Source organism: Carlito syrichta, unplaced genomic scaffold, assembly GCF_000164805.1.
Source record: "Carlito syrichta isolate Samal-C Ts95f unplaced genomic scaffold, Tarsius_syrichta-2.0.1 Scaffold304553, whole genome shotgun sequence".
In the NCBI taxonomy this organism is placed as follows: Eukaryota; Metazoa; Chordata; class Mammalia; order Primates; family Tarsiidae; genus Carlito; species Carlito syrichta.
This window is the reverse complement of record NW_007248649.1, coordinates 1,500,751-1,523,649: the sequence shown is the minus strand read 5'-3', so window position 1 is coordinate 1,523,649 and position 22,899 is coordinate 1,500,751. Positions and strand designations below refer to the sequence as shown.

The window sequence follows — 22,899 nt, the reverse complement described above, 5'->3', positions numbered from 1 at the left end:
ATGAAATGTAATCCACCAGAAAGAAGAAACAAGAGTGCTTCTTAGGATTGAATTCCAGTTTTCACAACAAAATGATACAATACCCATATGCACAAAAACATCCTCCCAGTAATTGTTAGATGACTGATGTGTAAAGCCTTTTAAAGTATACACACACACATACAAGATCAGTTCTCTAGTATAGAGGGGACGTTTAAAGATAAAGTTTTGCAACTACAATATCAAAACAAAATAAAAGAGAAAGAGAAAAAAACCCTCCAAATGGAAATGAAGTATAAAATTTCATCTTTATTTTAATACCAGAATTTATTTTTTTTCTAACAAGCTAACTGTTCTCACTTTGTCTTACAAGAAAACAGATAATTTATCTCATTTTTCTATTAGCACTGACAGCACTGACTATTATAATCTAGTACAAGCTTAGTTTTGGTGGTCTATCTTCAAAATCAGATACAAATATAAATAAGAAAGTTGACTCTTTTATCCAATCAAAACATAAAATAATAAATCAATCCTCAATATAAATATTTTTTAATTAAATGAATTAAAAATTTAGAAATTTTGCTTTTCTGCCTATTTTGATTAACTAATTTGCACTGTATGATATGCATTCACCTAATGTCCTTAATGCCATTTGCCTGTTACACTATGAAAAATCCTTAAGATGTTTTAGTTACTAAACATAAATTATTACCAATTAAAGAGAACAATTTAGTATTAGAAAAGTAGATGCAGTACAATTTTTAAAATAATGAATTTCTGCAAGTTTTATAATGACTGTGCTGTCACTATATAAGCAGTTTTAACAGAACACACAAATATTATTTAACTGTATTTGGTTGACTTGGTTTATCAGGATCACTTTTCTAGTGAGGTTCACTTTGTGATCTGGGAAAGATTCTGGTTTCTCCAAGTTAGCTTTGGGAAAGAGATGAAAAAAGTAGAGAAGTTCAAACTCTACTTTTAGGAGAAAAAAAAGAGTCAAAATGTTCCAAGAAATATTTCAGGGTCATTATACTTTTTCAGTTTACTTCTTCATGGAAGCGAGGAGATCAAAAGAACTGATGCACACACAGAATCAAAGAACAAGCCAAGTACTTTCAGAGACTATGCTTTCATATGGTGGGGTGACACTGGCTTCTGGAAGCACCTTTTATAAGACAGACAATATGTTACCCTTACATCTACTCTGTATAGTCTTTATCATCTCCATGTTGCAATTAAAAAAAAAAAAAAGACTCAGAAAGCTAAATAGACAGCTAGGAGACGTCTAGACAAGTTCAAATTTGGGGAACTCAGGAATGTCTTATTCCAGGACTGGTACCTCATCTACTCTAACCTGCCTCCATTCATAGGCAATAAATATTTTAGAAAGCTTTTAAACAAAGTATGAAAGAGACAAACAAAAAAGGGCCACAGAGCACTTAAAGCAAAGGCAGCAGTGTAGAAAAGATACACAGTCCTTTCTCCTTGCTCCTAAGTTTGCCTCTGGCCCTAAGTTGCACCAAAACATCTTTGGGACAAGGATCTAACACAAAGGGTGGAGCTGATGAAAGAAAAAGTTGATTCTTTCTAAAATTGTGAAGAATAAAACAACATCAAACTTTCACATAATCTTTCCATCATGATTTAAAATATAAAATACAACAGAAAAGCAGAGATTAGAAATAGGAGTAAAAGAGGTGACCACTATAAGGAAGAAATGGGATGACAACAAATTTGACAAATTTTCAAAACCTAACATCAGAAACAATTATAGTAATGTAGAAATACACTAAATCATTGTGAACTTACTTACAAAGAACTTACATAAAGATCTGTAAAACAATGAGCACCCCCAGATCAAATATAAGCAAAACCACTACAGCAACATCTGCTGAGTGACCTAAACATACTTTAATTGTTAAAGGGCAAAACAGACTCCAACACTGACTAGTACAGCAGAGAGACAGGCTGGGTAAGAGACATTTAAGAGCAGGACGGATACATGATGCCAAGTAGATTACACTGAAAACTGTATCCTGCCTACACAGCATGCCATCAATAGAAGATACACACCATTTACAAAGTTACAGTGAAAAAACTAAAGATAAGTATTACTTTGTAGACATCAAAACCATATAAATGGCACATTATTTCTACCAAAGAACTTCTTTCTAAATCAAATTTAGACTATATATCTTCTTCCACTGAATCAAGTTTGTTTGGTTTTTTTTTGTTTTTGAATTGGAGTCTCACTCTGCCGCCCGGACTGGAGTGCAGTGGCCGCTCCCGGCCATGGCAGCCTCGACCTGCTGGGCTCCGGCGATCCTTCCACCTCAGCCTTCCGAGTAGCCAGAATTACAGGTGTGTGCTACCACGCCCAGCTGATTTTTTGATTTATTGTAGAGATGAGGTCTCGCTGCCCAGGCGGGTCTCGAACTCGCGAGCTCAGGTAATCCACTCACCTCAGCCTCCCAAAGGCGCGGGATTACAGACTGAGCCACCAAGCCCGGCTAGTTTGTTTGTTTTCAAATGTAATTTCCAGGTAAAATAAAAGTCATTAGTTTTCATATGTTTACAATTGTTAAGGTCTCAAAGTAGTTGAGTTTGGTTTTCTCAATAATTCTGTAAAATAGGGGTTTATATTAAGTGTACAAAAATATTGGGGCAGTTGCTTGGCTTAGACTCTTGAGGAAAAGGTGATACAAAATCATCCTTTAGTAAGAAGTCCTCAACTACTAGTGTGTAGAAGTATCAACTCCTTTCTTTACTCACATCTGTTTAAAAATGTACAATTATAAGCTTTCCCTGCCTAAGCTTCTCCCAGTAAGTGAGAGACCAGAAGAAGTACAAGCAGGAAAGTAGGCCCACCTTGGCCTTTTATTAGGTTTGTGGAGTATAATTTCATTAGTTCATGATAGCTTTGACATGCTGTCATGTTAAAGCAACTACGGGTTGAGAAAAAAACACTCTAAAAAACATGGGTGTGGGCACCAGGAAGGGAGTGAGAGAAGGAAAGACAAATACGAGCTCCAAGTGGGGGTGGAAGAATAGATTTCATTTTTCTGACTCACTGGGATAAGCTTCAACAAATCACTGACAAGCAGAAGGTTAAAAAAAGTCCTTACAAAGGAAAAAAGAAAAAAAAAGGCAGCTCTCTGTTCTGCAAAGAAGATAACTGCTAAAACATCATCGAGACTCCAGTAATTGTAGGTCACATCACTGCAGTGATGTTTTCTGTTTATCCAACGGTACATTAATGTTCTGAATGCAGAGGTTTTCTCACCTTTAGCAAAAAAAAGTCTATCGCCTTTTTTGTTCTGTGATTTTACAGTGTTAAGTCCCTCCCTTCCTCCCTCCCTCCCTTCCAAGAGCTCCAGGTTTAGATGTGATCAATGAGGCTTCTGTTCTCCAAGGTTATCTTTTCATCTTCTCCCTCTGCTACCTTAAGAACCTTACCATTATAGCACTGTATGTAACTAAAAGCAAGGTTCAAGAATCAGAGAGATCTAGGTTTAAATCCCGGTCTGGCTATGAGGCATTGGGCAAGTTACTTAACCTCTCTGAATCCCCAGCATCATCATCTATACACTGGTACATGATAATCTAGATCACAGATTATGTAGACATAGATAATATACAAAATCCTTATAGCAAACTTCCTCCACTTACAAATGACAGTACTCAAAGATACTATCTACTGACTAACTCATACTCAGTGTAGACGCATCCATGGAGCTTATCTCTGGGGGCAAAAACAGACTAGTAGGCAATCACAACATGGTGTGGTACATGCTTTAACTGGAGAAAGGTCTGGGAATCATGGGAAGGAGGGACGGAGGATGAATGGACTTTCAGGTGCTATAGAGAATGCAAACATCAGTTTAGGTACAAAAAGGTAGTTAAGGAATTGGTATTTCCTTTCATCAATTAGGAGAGGGATATAAAGGTTATTTTCCAAAACCTAGGAGACTATCAATGACCTCACAGGGAAGTTTGACAATCATGGACTTGAAAGCACGTGATGCACTTCCATAAAACGGCACAGAAGTCCACAGAGGCAGACTGGGAGTAGGAAGCAGGAGGCTGCAGGGGATCGAGGGGGAGGAGCCCCCAGCAATGCTTCCCTTCCTCTACCCATCCCACAGTTCATCTCAGATCTCTATCCCATCCCTCATCTCAAGTTTAGAATTAGTCCTGTCCCTCAGGTACTCACAAAACCTCAGGAAACCCAGACAAAAGGGAGACCTATGCAGGAGGTGCTGGGGGAGTACAGGTCACTGAGTTCCGCATTTATATACCATGAAACAGAAGCTCGGGGATCCAGATCTGAGGGCCAAGAAAGAACAATGAAGATCCTGTGTTCTGGGCCATGGATGCCGGGCAACAGGAATGTGTAGTCAAGCCACTGGCCATCCACACTCATCCTGACACTCAATAAATAGTCTTCCTTCATGAGTATGGCAATATATCATAGCTTGAAAAACAACTTTAAAAAAATTAAGAGCCCAGTCTCTTATATACTTACAAAATCCTGATCATAAGCAATGAACAACTATTTACAAACTCTTTTTTGAGTCTCTCTTTGTTGCCTAGGCTGGAGTGTAGTGGCATGATCACAGCTCACTGCAGACTCAGTCTTCTGGGCTCAATCCTCCTACTTCAGCCTCCTGAATAGCTGGGACTACAGGCATGTGCCACCATGTCCAGCTAATGTATTTATTTTTGTAAAGATAAGGTCCCACTAGGCTGGTCTCAAACTTCTGGACTCAAGCAATCCTTCTGCTTCAGCCTCCCAAAGTGCTGGGATTACAAGTGTGAACCACTGTACCTGGCCTATTTATAAACTTAATGGAAGAGCTTCATCAAAATTTACTATGATAAAACCATTATTTACATTTAAAAAAACCTTATAAGCAGTAATACTACATTCTGCTTTAAGAAAAGAACAGAAGATTTAACAAAAGTTTACCAATCATTTAAACATATGATCCAGGTTTACTTCAAGAAGTTTTTTTTTTTCTCTACCTTTTCTACCTATGTACACGTTTCTTATTCTTGTGTGGTCCTGCTCAAGTCAAACCGCCACCTAGTCTTGCAGGTACTTCAAGACCATGCTAAATTTCTTCATCAAATTCTGTATTTCTTTCTCATGTTTAACTTAGTATTTTGTATAAAATGGATTTTATTTAAATGTCCTCCATTAGACTGTAAGTTGCTGGTCAGCGGGGAGTTTATCATACTAATCTTGTCATATAATATTTCTTTACGATTAGGTATAATAATAGCCCCAAACAAGCATCTTAGAAAACTTAATGAATTTTTTAAAAAGTATCTTTGAGAATTTAAAGGGAAAAATAAGAATAGAAAATCAGGATGTTATTAATTTTATGAGTAATAGAGAAAAAAACCTCATTATGAAATGATTCTTTTAATCTAACAAAGTATAGAAGAGTCATGGAAAAAATATACAGCCAACATAAAAGTGCTGAGTCACTACTATGAGAATTACAAGGAAAGGTTAAAAAGAACACTGCAAAGTAAAATTCTTAAACACTGCCAGAGTCTTCTGAGATGTTACTCAGAAATACTAATTAAAGGTTTTATTTTATTTTATTTTATTTATTTTTTTTTTTGAGTTGGAGTCTCACTCTGTTGCCCAGACTGGAGTGCAGTGGCCGCTCCCGGCCACCGCAGCCTCGACCTGCTGGGCTCCGGCGATCCTTCCGCCTCAGCCTTCCAGGTAGCTGGAATTACAGGCATGCGCGACCACGCCCAGCTGATTTTTTGATTTATTATGGAGATGAGGTCTCACTGCCCAGGCGGGTCTCGAACCCGCGGGCTCAGGCAATCCACTCACCTCAGCCTCCCAAAGGCGCGGGATTACAGGCTGAGCCACCGAGCCCGGCAAAGGTTTTATTTTTAAGCAAACTGAAGAGACTGTAATACTAAGAACCAAAAAGGATAGCTATGGCGAAGCCACAAGCATCAGCACCACCACCAGCACCACACCCAGTGCAGATTGTTTGTGATCTGTTCAAGACTCACAGTGACCACTCAGAAACACTTTGAGCATAAAACTGGGTAAACCAACTGGGGTAATACTGGCAAAAAAAGGGAAATGTTGGACCTAACAAGTATGCAGATATTAACAATATTATAAAATAGATATATCACAGCAATAATGATTAAGAAGTACATTTTGCTTGCTTGTTTTAGAAGTAAACTTTTCCAAGTGAATCCTTTTCACTTCAAGTGAAAGGAACAAACAATCCCCTCCCCTCTAAGATATATAATGGAATAATGAAATGACAACCCTACCCTACAAATAAGTTGACAGCTTCTGACCAAAAAGGGTAGGAAAACATATAAGTACCCTATGATTGTCAAAAAGAACAAAGTCAAGTCTATAGAAACAGTACTTCATGATGATCAAGTTATCCTTCCTGGAAGGCTTTTCAATCTTTGTGCACAAAATACCCCCTCCTACACAATAATCGCCATGCTAGAAATCTCAGCACAAATGAACTATATGAGCTGGCTGGCTAGATGTGCTTCTCTCCCTGGCGTCACACAGATTTTCATCCTAATCACCCTTTGACAATTAAAGTAACTACTGATAGGGCTTGGATAAGTCTAATTTCAAAATCAACCTACAACTCAAAATTCTTTTGGTTGCATGCTTTTTTGTTTGCTTGTTTTTGAGTTGGAGTCTCACTCTGTCACCCAAGCTGAAGCGCAGTGGCACGATCCTGGCCATCGCAGCGTCGACCTGCTGGGATCCTGCAATCCTTCCGCCTCAGTCTTCCAAGTAGCTGGAACTACAGGCATGAGCTACCACGCCCGGTTAATTTTTGAACTGTTGTAGAGACGAGGTCTCACCAAGTTGCCCGGGTGGGTCTCGAACCCATGGGCTCAGACAATCCTCTTGTCTCGGTCTCCCAAATGCTGGGATTATAGGCTGAACCCACCGAGCCCGGCTGGTTGCATAGTTTTTATAGATAGTTAATTTCTGCCTTGTTTCTAAAGCAAAAAGAAGGTCATGCAAACCACAAGCACAGTTTGCCTCCTCCACGTGGGGTTAGAAAAATTTTTAAAGGGATTCGGAAGACAAACCACTAACAGCAGCAAATGTTGCAACATATGTGAAAACATTTTCCTATATTATGAAACGTATTATGTCACACTATCTCTAATCTGTGAAGGATACTGGGAACACACTTCCTCTCAAGTGAACTGTTTTTCTTTTCTCCCCAACACAGAGTTTGTTTTGTTAACACCGAAGTTTAAGTAAAGAGAAGAATTAAAGGCTCTCATTATGTTTGGAAAATAGAAATCTGTATTAAGTCTCATTTTGGAAAAAATGTATGGTATACTATTAAAAACATTTTCTAGTTCTACTTCTTTTCTTTTTAAAAGTAAGTTTGTTTTTTGCATAGGTAAAACAAATTTACATGGTTCAAAATGGAAACATTACAAAGAGTATACAATGAGAACTTTCATTTTTATTCCTGTCTCCATCTACCCTGTTCCCATAATAGGTAACTGATTTTATTAATTAGTTAATCCTTCCAGTTTTTCATTATGTAAACACAAGAAAATATGATTATACAGTCTTATTTCCTTATCTCTCTTTTTGCACAAAAGATACTGTATCATAAGCACTACTTTGTACCTTGCACTTTTCATTCAACCGTGTGTCCTGAGGATCTATCTACAGAATTCTTTTTGTTTTTTAAAATAGCTGCAAAGTATTCCATTGTATGAAGGAACCAGTTTACTCAATTCATCCTTAACTGCTGAAGCACTGGGTTGTTTCTCACTTTTCAATAAATGAACACCAGGGTACAAGTGTCACTTCATCCTTATGTTGGCCCTTAATCACCTCTCTAGCTTCACCCCGTGCAGTTCTCTGTCCCATCATGCTATGGTCTTAGCAGCCTTCAACATACTGTTCCTTCTGTTTACAATCTCCTTCCTCCACACAACTTTCGTAAACTCCTTTCCATTCCTTTGGAAAGCCCCAATGTCTCTTCCTCAGAGAAGCCTTTCATGACCCCACACAAGGCCGTATCACCTTTGTATACTCACACGACACCTCTATTTTTCCTTCATAACACTTGGCATATACGCTTCTTTGTAGTTGAGTGTATGTAACTGTTTGGTTAACGCCTATTTTCCTTACTTGACTATAAGCTTGATGAGCGCAAGACCATTATACCTCTGTCACCTAACTCAGGGACTGGCACATAAAAAGCAATCCCTCAATATTTATTGAATAAAGAAACAAAATGTCAAAGGTGCCAATTATACATCAATCTGCTCTTACTAATTTTACATGTATTTTTATTTTACCTTTTAAGCATCTCTTGACACCTTCAGTTCATTCCACTTCCACTGTGATCACCCTAATCCAAGCTTCTATCATCTCTTGTCTAGGCTGCTATACTCACACTTACATCCTACTAAAATCTATCCTCAATATTTTAGCCTTATCATCTGCTGAGAATTCTTTTAAGGGCTTCCCACTCATCTTAAACTCCTCATTCATGTGGTCTGCCAGGTCTCCATGGTCTGGCCCCTGCTTCTCTCTCTAGCCTTCACTCTATCTCTGTCTCTGAACACACAACACCGTCTCTTGCCACGAGGCAGCTACACATGCTGTTCTCTCTTCCTGGAACATGCTCTGCTTCTCACTTTGCCTATTACTATTCAACATCACTTCCTCATGAAAGCCTCCCCCAGTCACTCTCCACTGACCATGTACCTCTCCTAAGAGCACCAGTCACAGCCAAAATTTTATACACATACATACTAACACACACACATAGGGGGTGCCAAAAAAGTATATACATTTAAAGAGATGTTATCTATGTATTACTTTTTGAAGTTGAATTAAATTATGGAAGCAATGTGTAGCATGATGTTCGCATAACTGTGCTTCCACCATTTTCTTTGACTTTCCTGCTTGTCGCATGGTGACACTAGCATTCATTTGATTGATGCCATCTTTTGCGTGAACATCATACTTAAAATGTGCATATATTTTTTGGCACTCCTTGTGTATACTTTTGGTGTGATTTGACTAATGTTTCTCTTATAGGCTATCAGGTAAAATTTGCTTTTACTCTTTTCACTAGGTAACGATCAAGAACACTGGATAATATCTCAACATTTCCTGGCACACAGTGTATACTTGAAAAATATTTGTTAAATCAATGAAAAAAGGACAAAATTACAACAAATTACATGATGAAATATACTCAGGAATTAAGTCTGGAAGTACAGTTGCATGAATAAGGGAATGATACACAGGATCCAAACATAGGTAACAATATTTGAGTATTGAAAGACAGTTTCTTTTGTGTCCAGCACCACTAACTCTCTGGCTGCTTATTATAATTACAGACATTAATCTACATGTGCTTATTTTTATTTATTTATTTTTGAGCTGGAGTCTCACTCCTTCGTCCAGGCTAGAGTGCAGTGGTACGCATGCTCACGGCCACCCCAGCACTGACCTGCTAGGCTCTGACAATTCTTCCGCCTCAGCCTTTTATGTAGCTGGAACTACAGACATGAGCTACCATCCCCAGCTAAAAGTGTGCTTACTTTTAATTTAGAACTAGGTAGAGTTCTTTCACTTATATAATTTAAATTCACTTGATCTATTAGCACACAAAGTACTACTGTTTTTACCCCCAGTTATAGAAATAAGTATGGCATTAAGTTCTTGGCATGAATACTTTAAAAGTGCTCAAGAAGTAAGAAGTTAGTTCTCTTTTCTTTGACAGTGGGGGAAAATATTTCAAGAATGTATCTGCTTGTACATATTACGTATTGATTAACATGCTCCTGAAACTTTGGCAACAACTATCCATTTTTTAAATTCAGAAGCTTTATCTTTTTCTCTCAAAGAGAAGTTTTCGTAAACAAAGAATATCTTTGTCCTCTAAGCTTTTCCAAATCTTTAGTGTATTTTTACAAAAAAAAATTAGGCTTTGAGTACTTCCTATTACAACATGTATTTGCATAAAGTCAGTCATTACAACTAAATAATAATATAGCTGTGCCATATAACATGAGTATGTTTCTAGGTTTTTATCCTCTGTGGATTTCCATCTTTCTCCTGTCCCATTACTTTAGTTCACTTAATTTTTCTCTGAGAAGTTACATTCATAAGCATATACATATGAACTAAGTTTATAATGCATTAGAAAAGAAATGATATAGTAAATAACATACTAAAAAAGAAATTTAAAGCCGGGCTCGGTGGCTCAGCCTGTAATCCCGCGCCTTTGGGAGGCTGAGGTGAGTGGATTGCCTGAGTCCGCGGGTTCGAGACCTGCCTGGGCAGCAAGACCTCATCTCTACAATAAATCAAAAAATCAGCCAGGCATGGTAACGCATGCTTGTAATTCCGGCTACTCGGAAGGCTGAGGCGGAAGGATCGCCGAGCCCAGTGGGTCGAGGCTGCAGTGGCCAGGAGCGGCCACTGCACTCCAGTTTGAGCGACAGAGTGAGACTCCAACTCAAAAAAAAAAAAAAAGAAATTTTAATATACAGCAATGTTGTATTTAACACCATGAATGAAAACAAGTTTTCATATCAACCTAAAATTCATAACTAAAATTTAGAAATTTTTAAAAATTAACTAACACATTAAACAAGTATATGTCCAGAATAGATACCTTGTCTGGTTCATTTTTTCCTGCTTCTTTTGCCATTATTTAAGTCAGCAATCCCCAGCCTTTTTGGCATCAGGGACTGCTTTCATGGAAGACAATTTTTCCACAGACCGGGTGTGGGGGCGGGGAACATCAGGCATGAGATTTTCATAAGGAACACGCAACCTAGATCTCCTCCATGTGCAGTTCACAATAGGGCTTATGCTACTATGAGAATCTAATGCCGCCCTGATCTGACAGGAGGCAGAGCTCTACTGGCTGGCCGCTCACCACCTGCTGTGTGGCCTGGTTCCTAACTGACTACAGACGGGTACTGGTCCATAGTCCGGGGGTTGGGGATCCCTGTTTAAGTCACTGAAATAGAAAATATTGAAATATACCCACATTTAATGGTTACAGTTAATTGATATTACCTTAACATAAGAGCATATTTTACCCTTCTTAAAATAGGAATGTAATAAAATTTCTACTTCTTATACTTATACTCTCAAATTGCTTTGCTGAATTTTTTGATACATTCAGGTCCCCCCTTCATATATATATAACCCTGAAAAGAGATTTATTATTCCCAAGTTAAATTATAGTCGTCTTAAGAAAAAAAATAATCTTACATTATTGTTTTCACATCCTATATAGTTCAAAGTCATAGAAAAATTTATATTTAAAAACCATGAGTTGCTTACACTGAGCCGCATATTTTTCTCTAACTCTTTGCTTCCTCTGTCCACGCAAACAGTAAACACTGCAGATGACAGAAGCATTTCTGAGAGAGCATGTTTGGCCCTTGCAAAAGCAGGTGAAGTAATCAGGATTCAGTCTTTTATCTCCGCCTAGCTGACTTTCCTTCACTTCCATCTCCTGTCAACCCTGCAGGGTACCTCTACACTGAGAAGAGTGTAAACACAAATCTGCAGAATGAGTGCTGTACATCTGAACGACTGCTAAGCACCATGAAAGCTGTAAAAGGAGGCATGGTACTTAGACTCACAAGAACTACTAGAGTAGCCTATGTTTTGTTTTGAACCCTGAAAGGAACAACAACAGGTAAACAAACTGCCTTAAGTCACAAATTAGTTCAAGTTACATTATTGAAAGTTCTCAAACAGGAAAAATACTGCTGAAAGGAGGAACATTAAGAAAATCTCATTGGCTATGTCTTTACTGCTATACAACTTAATGTAATTTAGTAAACAAAGAAGGGACTATCAGGGATTAATAAGGACTGTGTAGGTTAAAGGTAAGCACAACTATAGCATGGGTGAAGAGACAGAAAATAAAGGTTATAAATAGTGGAAGAGCACAAGTTTTTCATGAAGGGTAAATGACAAATATAGCGATGTGCATTTAAAACGCACTCATGCAGAAATGTATTTTATACATCTACCTTCTTTGTTTTGCTGGAAGGAAAGAAGGCCAGACTAAGTACATGTAAATATCTCAATCAGTTTCAAATTCCTAATTTGTCTCAAAAAAAAAAAAAAAAAATTCTAAGAAGTAAAACACAAAAACACTAAAAACTGGAAGTCACTACTAGAGTCACCGGATTGGCTTCTAGTCCCATACTCAAGGACGATTTGCTTTTACTTTACGCACTACTCTTGTTGTCTGGTTATCTGTCCTCTCATTTTAGAAGAGAAATATTACAATGGAAAGACACTCCAAAAGCCAAGATATGAGAACAACAGGAAGACAAAAAAAGAAGAAAAAAGCTATAAAAACAGGTATATATACTTCAGTAGTCTTTAGGACATTATCAAACTATAAAACAGCACATTCATAGATTTTTTTTTTCAGTTCTTCCTATTAAGAAACAAGAAGAGTAGCTGGGAGCAATGACTAGTGCCTGTAGTCCCAGTTAGTCGGGAAGCCAAGGTGGGCAGATCGCTTGAGTCCAGGAAACTGAATTCAGTCTGGGCAACAGAGTCTCTGTCTCTAAAAATGGGGAAAAAGAAACAGAAAGAGTTCTGCTATATTTTATTAAAATTCAAGAGCTAAACCGATTATCAGACACCAGCATGTAAAGGAGATGTTAAGGTACAAATTCAGTAGAGGTTAACAAAAAGAACAAAAAATTCAGATTCGAGGCATTTCAAACTGCCAAGAAAACAAACAAGGATGTAGATAGTTCCTAGGCTAAAGGCTTTTCCTCCCTTTTTAAAGCTATTAAAAATAAAAGAGTAAAAGTTGCTCAACAGTAACAAAGCCCAAAAGTTCTCTCATGGCTCTATGTGTTCACTGAAATGATAGTTATTGCTTAAAACAATAGGCCAACTACACCTCTTTATAGTTTTGAAGTGTTTAAAAAAGAAAAAGGCCACAGTTTATAGATTTTATTTTAGACATAGCTGATTACTGAGTTCAGATGAAAACTTAGCTTAATGACAATTATGGAGAGCTGAAAATAAACACTATCTCTAGCCTCTCTGCTATGGTTTAAATGTTCATGTCCTCCCCCAGAATTCATACGCTGAAATCTTTACTCCCAGTGTGACAGTATTAGGAGGTGGGGCCTTTGGGAGGTGATTAGGTCATAGGGGTAAAGTTTTCTAAGTGAGATTATTGCCCTTATAAGAGTAATCTGAGAAAGATCCCTCTTTTTTCACCATGCAAGGGCACAGCAAGAAGGAGCTTAATTGTTTCATCTGGCTATTCTATGACCCAGAAAGCAGGTTCCCACCAGACACAGTATTCACCAGTTCCTCAATCTTGAACTTCCCAGTCTCCAGAACTTTAAGGAATAACTCTCTTTTAGAAGCTATCCAACTTATGGTATTTGTTTATAAGCTATCCAACTTATGGTATTTTGTTAGAGGAGTCTGAACGGACTAAGAAATCACTTAAGAACATAAAATTCTTGAGAACAGATGCAATTTTCTCTCCTTATACTTTAAAAAGATTTGATGATAACATTACTCTAAGTAATGACTATCAAATCTTATCTCTAAAGCCCTGATCCAAACTCCAAATATACATCATTAACTTCCTACCAATTGTTTCTACTTGAATATTTTGTCATCTTCTCACACTAAACATGGGATCAAACTGAAAAATAATCCTGTAATCCCGTGCTTTGGGAGGCTGAGGTGAGCGGATTGCCTGAGCCCATGGGTTCGAGACCCACCTTGGCAACTTGGCGAGACCTCATCTCTACAATAAATAAAAAAAATCAGTCGGGCGTGGTAGTGCGTGCCTATAATTTCGGCTACTTGGAGGCTGAGGCGGAAGGATTACCGGAGCACAGCAGGTCGAGGATGCGGTGGCCAGGAGCGGCCACTGCACTCCAGTCTGGGTGACAGAGTGAGACTCCAACTCAAAAAAAAAAAAAAAAAAAAAAAAGAGCCGGGCTCGGTGGCTCAGCCTGTAATCCTGCGCGCCTTTGGGAGGCTGAGGTGAGTGGACTGCCTGAGCCCGTGGGTTTGAGACCCGCCTGGGCAGCAAGACCTCATCTCTACAATAAATCAAAAAATCAGCCGGGCGTGGTAGCGCATGCCTGTATTTCCAGCTACTCGGAAGGCTGAGGCGGAAGGATCGCCGGAGCCCAGCAGGTCGAGGCGGCGGTGGCCGGGAGCAGCCACTGCACTCCAGTCTGGGCGACAGAGTGAGATTCCAACTCAAAACAAACAAACAAACAAACAAAAAAAGAATCCCATCCTTCACCCTTACTCCCTTCAAGCCAAACCAGCTTCCTATTTTGATTTTTCAATCCCTGTTACGTAGGCTTAAAAATCACCGTATGATTTCCATTCAGCTGCTATTGCAATCACCCCAGTGCAGGTACTTAATCATTTCATTTGGCTATGAAAGAGTCTTCATTGGTTTGTGCACTTCTACTTTCTTTCTTTACATTATGGTGACTGGAGTCTTTCTAAATCACAATCTTTTTCTGTTACTCCCAAATTTAAACATTCTTCAGTACCTACAAGATACAGCTGGAAGTTAGACCTATCTGACTGACATTTAACATTATTGAGATGACCTGGCTGGTTATGAAAGTGTCTCCTTCTTCCCTCCATACTTAGTGGGTATCCCTTGCAAGTCCACAATTCAAAGTCCGTATGTGAGCAAGGCTTGGGATGCTCAGGCTTCCAGTGGCCTTTTGATTCTCTCTTCCTTTAAATCACTTGAACCTTATGTCACCCTGTCAGTCTACTTCTCTATCAAACATGCACATTACTCTAGCATACCTTTTTCCCCTCTTAACCAATATTTTGTCTATTTTAAGGATCTACATGAAATTTCTTTTTTTTAAACAAAATAATACTTTAATGATATTCTCAAATTAGCACACCTCCTTTTAGTACTGTACTGTATAGTGACCACCGGGCAGAATGTCAGAAACATTTTTATATGTAAAATATACAATGTCTACATCTAAATATTATATGGTCATATCTGCCAAAATATCAACATGTAACTGACATATATATACATAAGACTAAAATGAATGCAATCTTATGTGCTCAGCTGATGAATGCTAAAAGGCTGTGCCATGCTCTTATGTGAAGGATGCTGTGCAATCTGGTAACTCTGCTGTTTCCTTTACTGCCATTGTAATATTTTCTGGTGAGTAATTTTCACTCATAGTAGCTTAAAAACAACAACAAAAAAGTGAGTGATAGTGCTGGTTTTGGTAGATCCCAAAGAACTGTTAAAGGAAACAAGAAAATATCAACAGACTGCAATTTAATAAAAAGCCTTTTGATGTTATGGAAGGGAATATAAACATTGCTGTTTCCCAGGAGAACTGAAAACAATTTGTAAGGGGGCACCTGGAAGAGAGTATGGCTGAAGACCTATCATGACTTCAGAGGATGTGAAAAGCACAGGAAGAGGGGCTAGCAACGTGCTATGGTGAGACCCCTCTTCACAGTACTAAGCTACACCTACTCTGTGTCACAGCACTACTGGTTCTCCTATTTCCAGAGTTGCACTCTCCCATACAAAACTGAGTGTGCACGTAATGGAAGACAAGTCAAACATGGAGCCCGTCCATTGCTTAAAACAAAACTCAGGCACCTGCTATGAATGAATCCACCTCCCAGTGTAGCTTACAACAGGTCCAGCTCAGTCCCAACTGCTCTAGTCCTTAGATGTGTTCAGATAATGTAAAAACAACGTGGAAAATTGATTTCTTGGTCTATTCATCCTAGGTTATGCTAACTACAGCCCTTTCTTCAATTATCAGTCACTGGTTTGAAAATAATCATAGCAGAATGTATCACTATTACCTTTTAAAAGCATTTGCTGACCAGCCTGGGCAACTTGGTGAGACCTCATTTCTACAGTATATCCAAAAATTAGCCAGGTGTGGTAGCACACGCCTGTAGTTCCAGCTACTTGGAGGGCTGAAGCGGAAGGATTGCCTGAGCCCAGCAGGTCGATGCTGGGGTGGCTGTGAGCGAGCCACTGTACTCCAGCCTGAGCGAAAGAGTGAGACTCTGACTCAAAACAAACAATAAAAAAAACCCCAAAAACATGTGCTACCAATACCAATGTAAAGATCAACAGCTGAACAGCAAGCATTTTTTTTTTTTTTGCCAACTGTTATATGTAAAAGACTGAGGAAAATAGAATTGATGACTTCTATTGAAGAAAGGTGAACATACTCTGTATACTTCTAAAAACGCAAACCCTGAATTCCTCCTTCCAACTATCACAAAAGAGAGCTAACAGAAACAAAAAACCTTTCTCTCTCTTTAGGATAAAGTCCACAGAAAGATCTCAGCAGGAAAAGCATACATTTACCTTATTTTCTTCTAGAAACTTCAATTTGATAGAAACATCATTGCGCATTTTATCATATTTTTCCTTATGTGCTTGGAACAGATGCTGTGACTGCTCAATCTTTGGCAGAGTGTTTGCATCACGTGGTCCAAGATTCAGTTCTTCCAAATCAGTACGATATGCATCATATTCAATCCTGGAAAGAAGAGGATAACTGAAGCCTACTGCAAAAATGGAGTGAGGTATGTTCAAGAATGGGTTGGATATACATAATATTTGGCCTCATACTACACAATAATATATAAAATTCTCATACATAGTCTATGCCTTATGCTTTTGAAATCATTATTTCATTAAAAACAAAGAGCTATTCACACAATGGGAGAAAGCTGTTTCTTTTTTTTTTTTTTGAGTTGGAGTCTCACTCTGTCGCCCAGACTGGAGTGCAGTGGTTGCTCCTGGCCGCTGCAGCCTCGACCTGCTGGGCTCCGGCGATCCTTCCACCTCAGCCTTCCAAGAGCTGGAACTACAGGCGTGTGCTACTACGCCTGGCTAATTTTTTGATTTATTGTAGAGATGAAGTCTCGCCAAGTTGCCCAGGCGGGTCTCGAACCCGCTGGCTCAGGCAATCCACTCACCTCAGCCTCCCAAAGCGCAGGATTGATTACAGGCTGAGTCATCGAGCCCAGCTGAAAGCTGCTTCTTAATCTCATTAACTATTGCTCCCAAAGTGCAGTATTGTTAACTGACAAGTAAGATTTCCAAGATTTAAAAATCAGTTTAAAAAAATAGATGTCAAAACCTAATAGATGTCGAAACAAGATCAAGAGTAGAGATCAACCCCCCATATGAATTGGTTAATATTAATGAGGCAAAGCTGGTAAGGATAGCATACTTTAGAATGGCAAACTAAAACTAGCAGGATAAGAGTCAGTAGAGGGTCAGTGATTCTCAAAGTAAGTCTAGGTCAGCATTGCACAATAAAAATAGAATTCAAACGATATATATAGTTTTAAATTTTTCTGGTAGTAATAGTAAAACAATAAAAATTAATTTCACCGTTTTTTTTTTGAGTTGGAGTCTAACTCTGTCACCCAGGCTGGAGTGCAGTGGCATGTTCACTGCCACCCCAGCGTCGACCTGCTAGGCTCTGGTGACCCTTCCGCCTCAGCCTTCCAAGTAGCTGGAACTACAGGCACACGTTACCACGCCTGGCTAATTTTTTGATTTATTGTAGAGACGAAGTCTCATCACGTTGCCCAGGCTAGTCTCGAACCCGTGGGCTCAGGCAATCCTCTTGCCTCAGCCTCCCAAAATGCTGGGATTATAGGCTTGAGCTACCACGCCTGGTCTCACCTGTTTTTTAACAATATATTTTATCTTACCCAACATATCTCAAATATCAATCATTGCAACATAAAATTAATGTAACAAAATTGCTAATGAGCTACTTCACATTGGGGTGTGGATACCAAGTCTTTGAAATCCACTATCATTTTACACTTCCATCACATCTCAATCCAACCTAGTCACATTTCAAATGCTCAACAGACACATGTAGCAACTCTAGATAAATTCCTATAACATCAGTATCTAGAGTGTGACAATGGCATGTTATACAACATTTATCACCTTGTGTTCCATGAGATTCCTCACCTTAATATTCTCACACCACTAACTGAAATAGCTAGCTCACCACCATCAGCACACCAGGATCCCATAGCTCTTCATAATACCTCTATCACACCTGTGTTAGTAAGTACTACTTTGCTTATCAAACAGTGACTTTATCGAGCAACCCCTTGGGTCCCTTCCTGCTCCAGGAGCTGTTCTGTCCTCTCAATAAATTCTACCTTCTCAGAAACAAAACAAAACAAAAGCAGTGACTTCATCAGCCTCAACAATTCAGTGCTCAACCAAGAAGATGCAAAGTGACGTCTAATTTAGTAACACTATCAGAATCACAAAGCCTGTGCCCTAAAACTAAAGCTCTTTATTCAGATATAATAGGAGTACAATTCACATCTCCTATTCTGGGAATTAAGAATACTTTAGATAACACAATCTATATTGTGTAGATAACTGAGCGTAATTTAGTCTTAACTTGTACTGAATTTAACAAACTTGATAGTTCAGGGCCAAAAGAGGACTATTCATTAATTCACTGAGATATTGATTCATTAAACAATTATCAAGTGAGCACCTTCTATTTTCCAGGTGTTGTGCTAGAAAGTAGAGTTATAAAGATGAACAGGTAAGTTTATCCTCAAGAAGCTTGCAGTCCAGAGAAAGAAAACCTTGTAACTGATGCCAACAAAATAAGATAATGGAAACTACAATGAAAGAAGGTAAGGTATAGTAGAAATCAAGAGGAATAATTAACTAATTAAGTGCCTGAAAAGGCATCTGAGAACAGAATGAAAATACTGCAATTAAAATTTGAAGAATGGTAAAAGCTTATTGGGTGAATTGGGGTAAAGAAATTAGTAGAATATTCCAGGAAGCGATAGCATGGACTAAGGCATAAATTTGTAAGATACATGACACATTTGGGAGTTAATTTAGTATGCCAGAATTTGAAGTTGGAACACGATAACAGAAGGAATTAAAGTCAGACAGGTAGGCAGGATTGAGATTAAGAAGCACTACCTGCCATAAAAGGTTTAGATTAATCCAGCAGGACAGGTGATGGGTAAGTCACTGAAGAACACTGATCTGACATGATTCTATTTGTTCAGGACAGAAAGATGACTTAGCAGTAGTATAACGATAGAGGATGGACTGGAGTAAAAAATTAAGAAATCAGAAGCAAGGAAACCAATTAGAAGACCATAGACACATGAGAAATGAGTCCCTGAGTCAGGACAAAGGCAATGGAGCCAAGAAGACATATACAAAAAAATTCAGGAGGCAAGACTACTTGGTAATAAGAAATTAGTTAAATCCATGGGTTCAGCAGCCAAATTAAATTATGTATTTGCCTTTCACTGGCTCTAAGATTTTGAGCTAGTTATTTTATCTCTGTGCTCCAGTTTTTTAAATCTATAAATGGGAATAATAATCTCTACAAAAACTGCATATATATAAACCACATAGGACACCTGGTAATAACTGATACCTTTAGAATGCTTGTTATTATTGTTGAATTAGAAGAGGAGTTATCTAGAAGCAAACATACTAAAAACAATAAAAAATAAAAGAGGAAAAGTAGAACTAAAATATATAGTAATATGCTATGACTTAATATAAGGACAAACATCCTTCAATAGCCTTGGAGCACGTTTCTAAATAACAGTGATTAGTTTAAACATAATCAAAGTTATAATACTGACCTTATACTCCTTAATTTTTATATTCATAGTGTGTAGATGGTATCAAAGTAAAACTTTCTCTAACAGTGCTCATTACCACCAAGAAGAGAAGCTTACTAAGTTTTCAAAATGCAACTCTTCACTTCAAGGTTGCCAGTCTGCACTGAGTCCATATCAACAAATTTAGTGATGGTTACTTTATGGCTTATGTAAAACTTCTAGAGAACAGGTGTCCACATCTGAAAAGTCTTGACCACAATTGACTCCCTTGTTGGTACTGCTGTGGAGAAGTGTTGAATGGGCTGTTATAAGATTTTCTATACATAAAGCACCAGAGGGCTAGGAAATACTTGTACACAATGCATAATAGAGAGCATTAAAAGGCCATCCCAGCATTTGCCTAAATTACCACTTTCTGTGCTGATCAAATATATGACCCTTGCCCTAAGAGTCAGTAAATTCTGGTTTTGACAGAGAAGAAAATTCAGCTACTGAGAAACTTAAAATCTTTGGTTCTTTTCAACTATTAGCCCTTAATAGGCAATGTTTCAGTGTTACAACTTGCTAATTCCTAGTTACTTCATAAATAACACAGAAGTCAAATCCTAAACTAAGCCTGATGAATAAGATCATATATTGTAATCTTAGTAAGAATAAAAATCACGGAGTGAGGTCATTACTTTTGCTGGTCTTTAAAGTACACAAAGAAGTTATCTAAGTATTTCCTTTAAGTAGCCAGTGACCAACTACATATAATTTGACTTATAATTTTGTTCAAAATAAATCTACTCTATTGTATAAACTGAGATCTTATATTATATTATACTTTAAGTTAGATTTCTCATTATAAGAGGTAAAAATTAGATTTAAAATTTTAGGTCAGTCCAGTTCAAGCTTAAGGCCTAGTGATCAAGTGTAACAGACAGGGAGCCAGTGGGTTCTCATCTTGCTTTGAAATCGACTACAAGTGAGCAGACCACTTCACCTCTAGAGGCTTATTTTTCTTTTCTGCAGATTAAACAGAAAATGTTTTGTGTACAAATAGTGACTTATTTGATAAATCTGGCTTTATTTAATATGGGTTACTATTTTTAAAAGCATGCTAGAAATACAGACAAAAGAGAAAGATATGTTAATTAACAGAATAAATTTCAGGATAGATAGACAATTACAAAGTACAGAAACAAACTAGATTCATGGAGTTCTTAACTGGGAGGTGGGAGGGGTACTTTTGGAACAACAAAACCATTTTCATCTTCAAAACCCATAAATATTAAAACAATCAGAAAGATTAGAAAATAAGAATGCTTAAAATGATTAAAGAGATAAAAAGAACAAATTAGGACATTAAGAATAAGAAAAAGATACATCTAGAAAAGAACCAAATAGAACTTATATAAATGAAATTTTGCATTCATATACACATAATGCATCCAAACACTGTCAATGAAAGCACGTAGAGATTGGAAAACCAATTACTGAGCGTGTTACTGAGAGGACTCCCATTGAAGGATATCTTACTAATAGATACCCCCTGCCCTCACCTACCACACAACCACAGATGCTTGTCTTGACCTTCATTTTCATCATGTTAATACTACACAAAAATTATAAACACAACATGGGACAGAAGCATCTCTTCTTGTAAAAAGATCAAAAATTAACTTTTCCAAGTGATTTGGGCTTTTACTTACTTAAGGCATAGTAAATATGTACTTAAGCACTGAACTGCAAAAAGACTAGAAAGTTTGGAGTTATTATAGGCATTTCTCAAATCATTAAACTAGGGAAAGAGGCCAAAAGTAAAGTTATGCTTCTAAAAGGTAAAGTTTATCTTCAATTATGCTATAAAAAGTATAATGGAAAAATAAGATTTTGAGAATTCAAAGGAAAGTAACTCAGAGGGGATGATACTTTAATTAAAGTGGCAGGGCATATGGAGAAAAAAATTGGGCCTGGGATTAAAAAGTTGACATAGGCTATAATGGGTCTACCACTCTTTACACATTTCTAAGTACTTACTAGTATGTATTTTATTTACCTAACAGGATGGTTGTGAGATAGGAAATTTTATATAACATAATATATATGAAGTAGGATTTAGAAAAACAATGCATTATAAACATCTATCAAAATATAAAACAAATATTTAAATTATGTTAAAGGTAAAATTTTAAAGGGCTTGTTATAATCTGGATAAAGGGAAGACCATTGGTATCTACAACAAACAAGATCATGGAGGTGAAATGAGTTTACATATTTAAAGAAATTGCAAGTACAAGTCTGACTGTTGTGGAAGCGTAAATATGAAGGTAAATTTAGGCCACATCCTAGAGGACCGTCTAGTATCTGCCTGAAGGATACAGGGACCTGTTCTCTTCTAAGGAGCTGGAGCTGGGAGAGCCTCCACTTCCCTATTCACTAGAAGGCAGAGTTTAGGCACATGACCAAGGCTCAGTTAGACACTCTTAAGCCAGTGAACCATGTATTGGGAGCCTTTTGGAAATTACTGATGTTAGCTGTGGCAGCATCAAATACTAGAGACACCCAGCATCAGGGTCCCAGTTAGTATTATTTGGCTTTGTTCTTGCAGTTTCTAGACTCTTGTTCTTTCCATTTCTGCTTAGTTTTGTGGACTATCCTATAACCCTCCAGTACATTTTTTTCTGCCCATATTGGCCAGAATTGGTTTCTGTTGTTCATAACCAAAATCTTACTTGAACTACACGTCATCTATAAAACAGACAATATAATGATAATTTATACCTTACCTGGCACTTTCATACTGTTTCACAGTCATTAATGTATCTTCAATTGTTTTATTCACCAAAGTGTTCACACTAGCGATAAAAAAGTTAATGGCTCCAAGAAGAGTCTCTCCATTTTTAGCCAGCAGTTTCTGGGTATCTGCATTATAGCCAAATTCTTCCTAAAACAAAAAAGTTACCTTAACTTACCCAGTAATAAATTAGTAAATGTGACTTTAAAAAACCTCAAACATATCATTAATAGCAAAATATTTGATTTAGAAATCTAGCTACAGTAGTCTTTTTCTTTCAATCTCAACCACAGCCAGCTATATAATTACTGAAAAAGTCTAATAAACCAAAATTGTCATCAGTCCACATGCACAGCTAAAATCTAAATAATTTCTAAAAGTTAAGATTCTTTGTAGTAAAAAGAATATTTTCATG

General features: G+C 37.7%; 1 protein-coding gene across 4 annotated transcripts in view; it reads right to left on the bottom strand.

Annotated features, from left to right (window-relative positions):
* Positions 1–22,899, bottom strand: part of ARFIP1 (ADP ribosylation factor interacting protein 1) — a 115,604-nt gene that overhangs the window by 7,946 nt on the left and 84,759 nt on the right. For all 4 annotated transcript variants that reach the window (XM_008060171.2, XM_008060172.2, XM_008060170.1 and 1 more), the window contains 2 exons: positions 22,477–22,634; positions 16,416–16,590 (listed from right to left, as the gene is read on the bottom strand). In XM_008060171.2, coding sequence (XP_008058362.1) covers positions 16,416–16,590; positions 22,477–22,634 — 333 coding nt within the window. The remainder of the gene's footprint in view (positions 1–16,415; positions 16,591–22,476; positions 22,635–22,899) is intronic.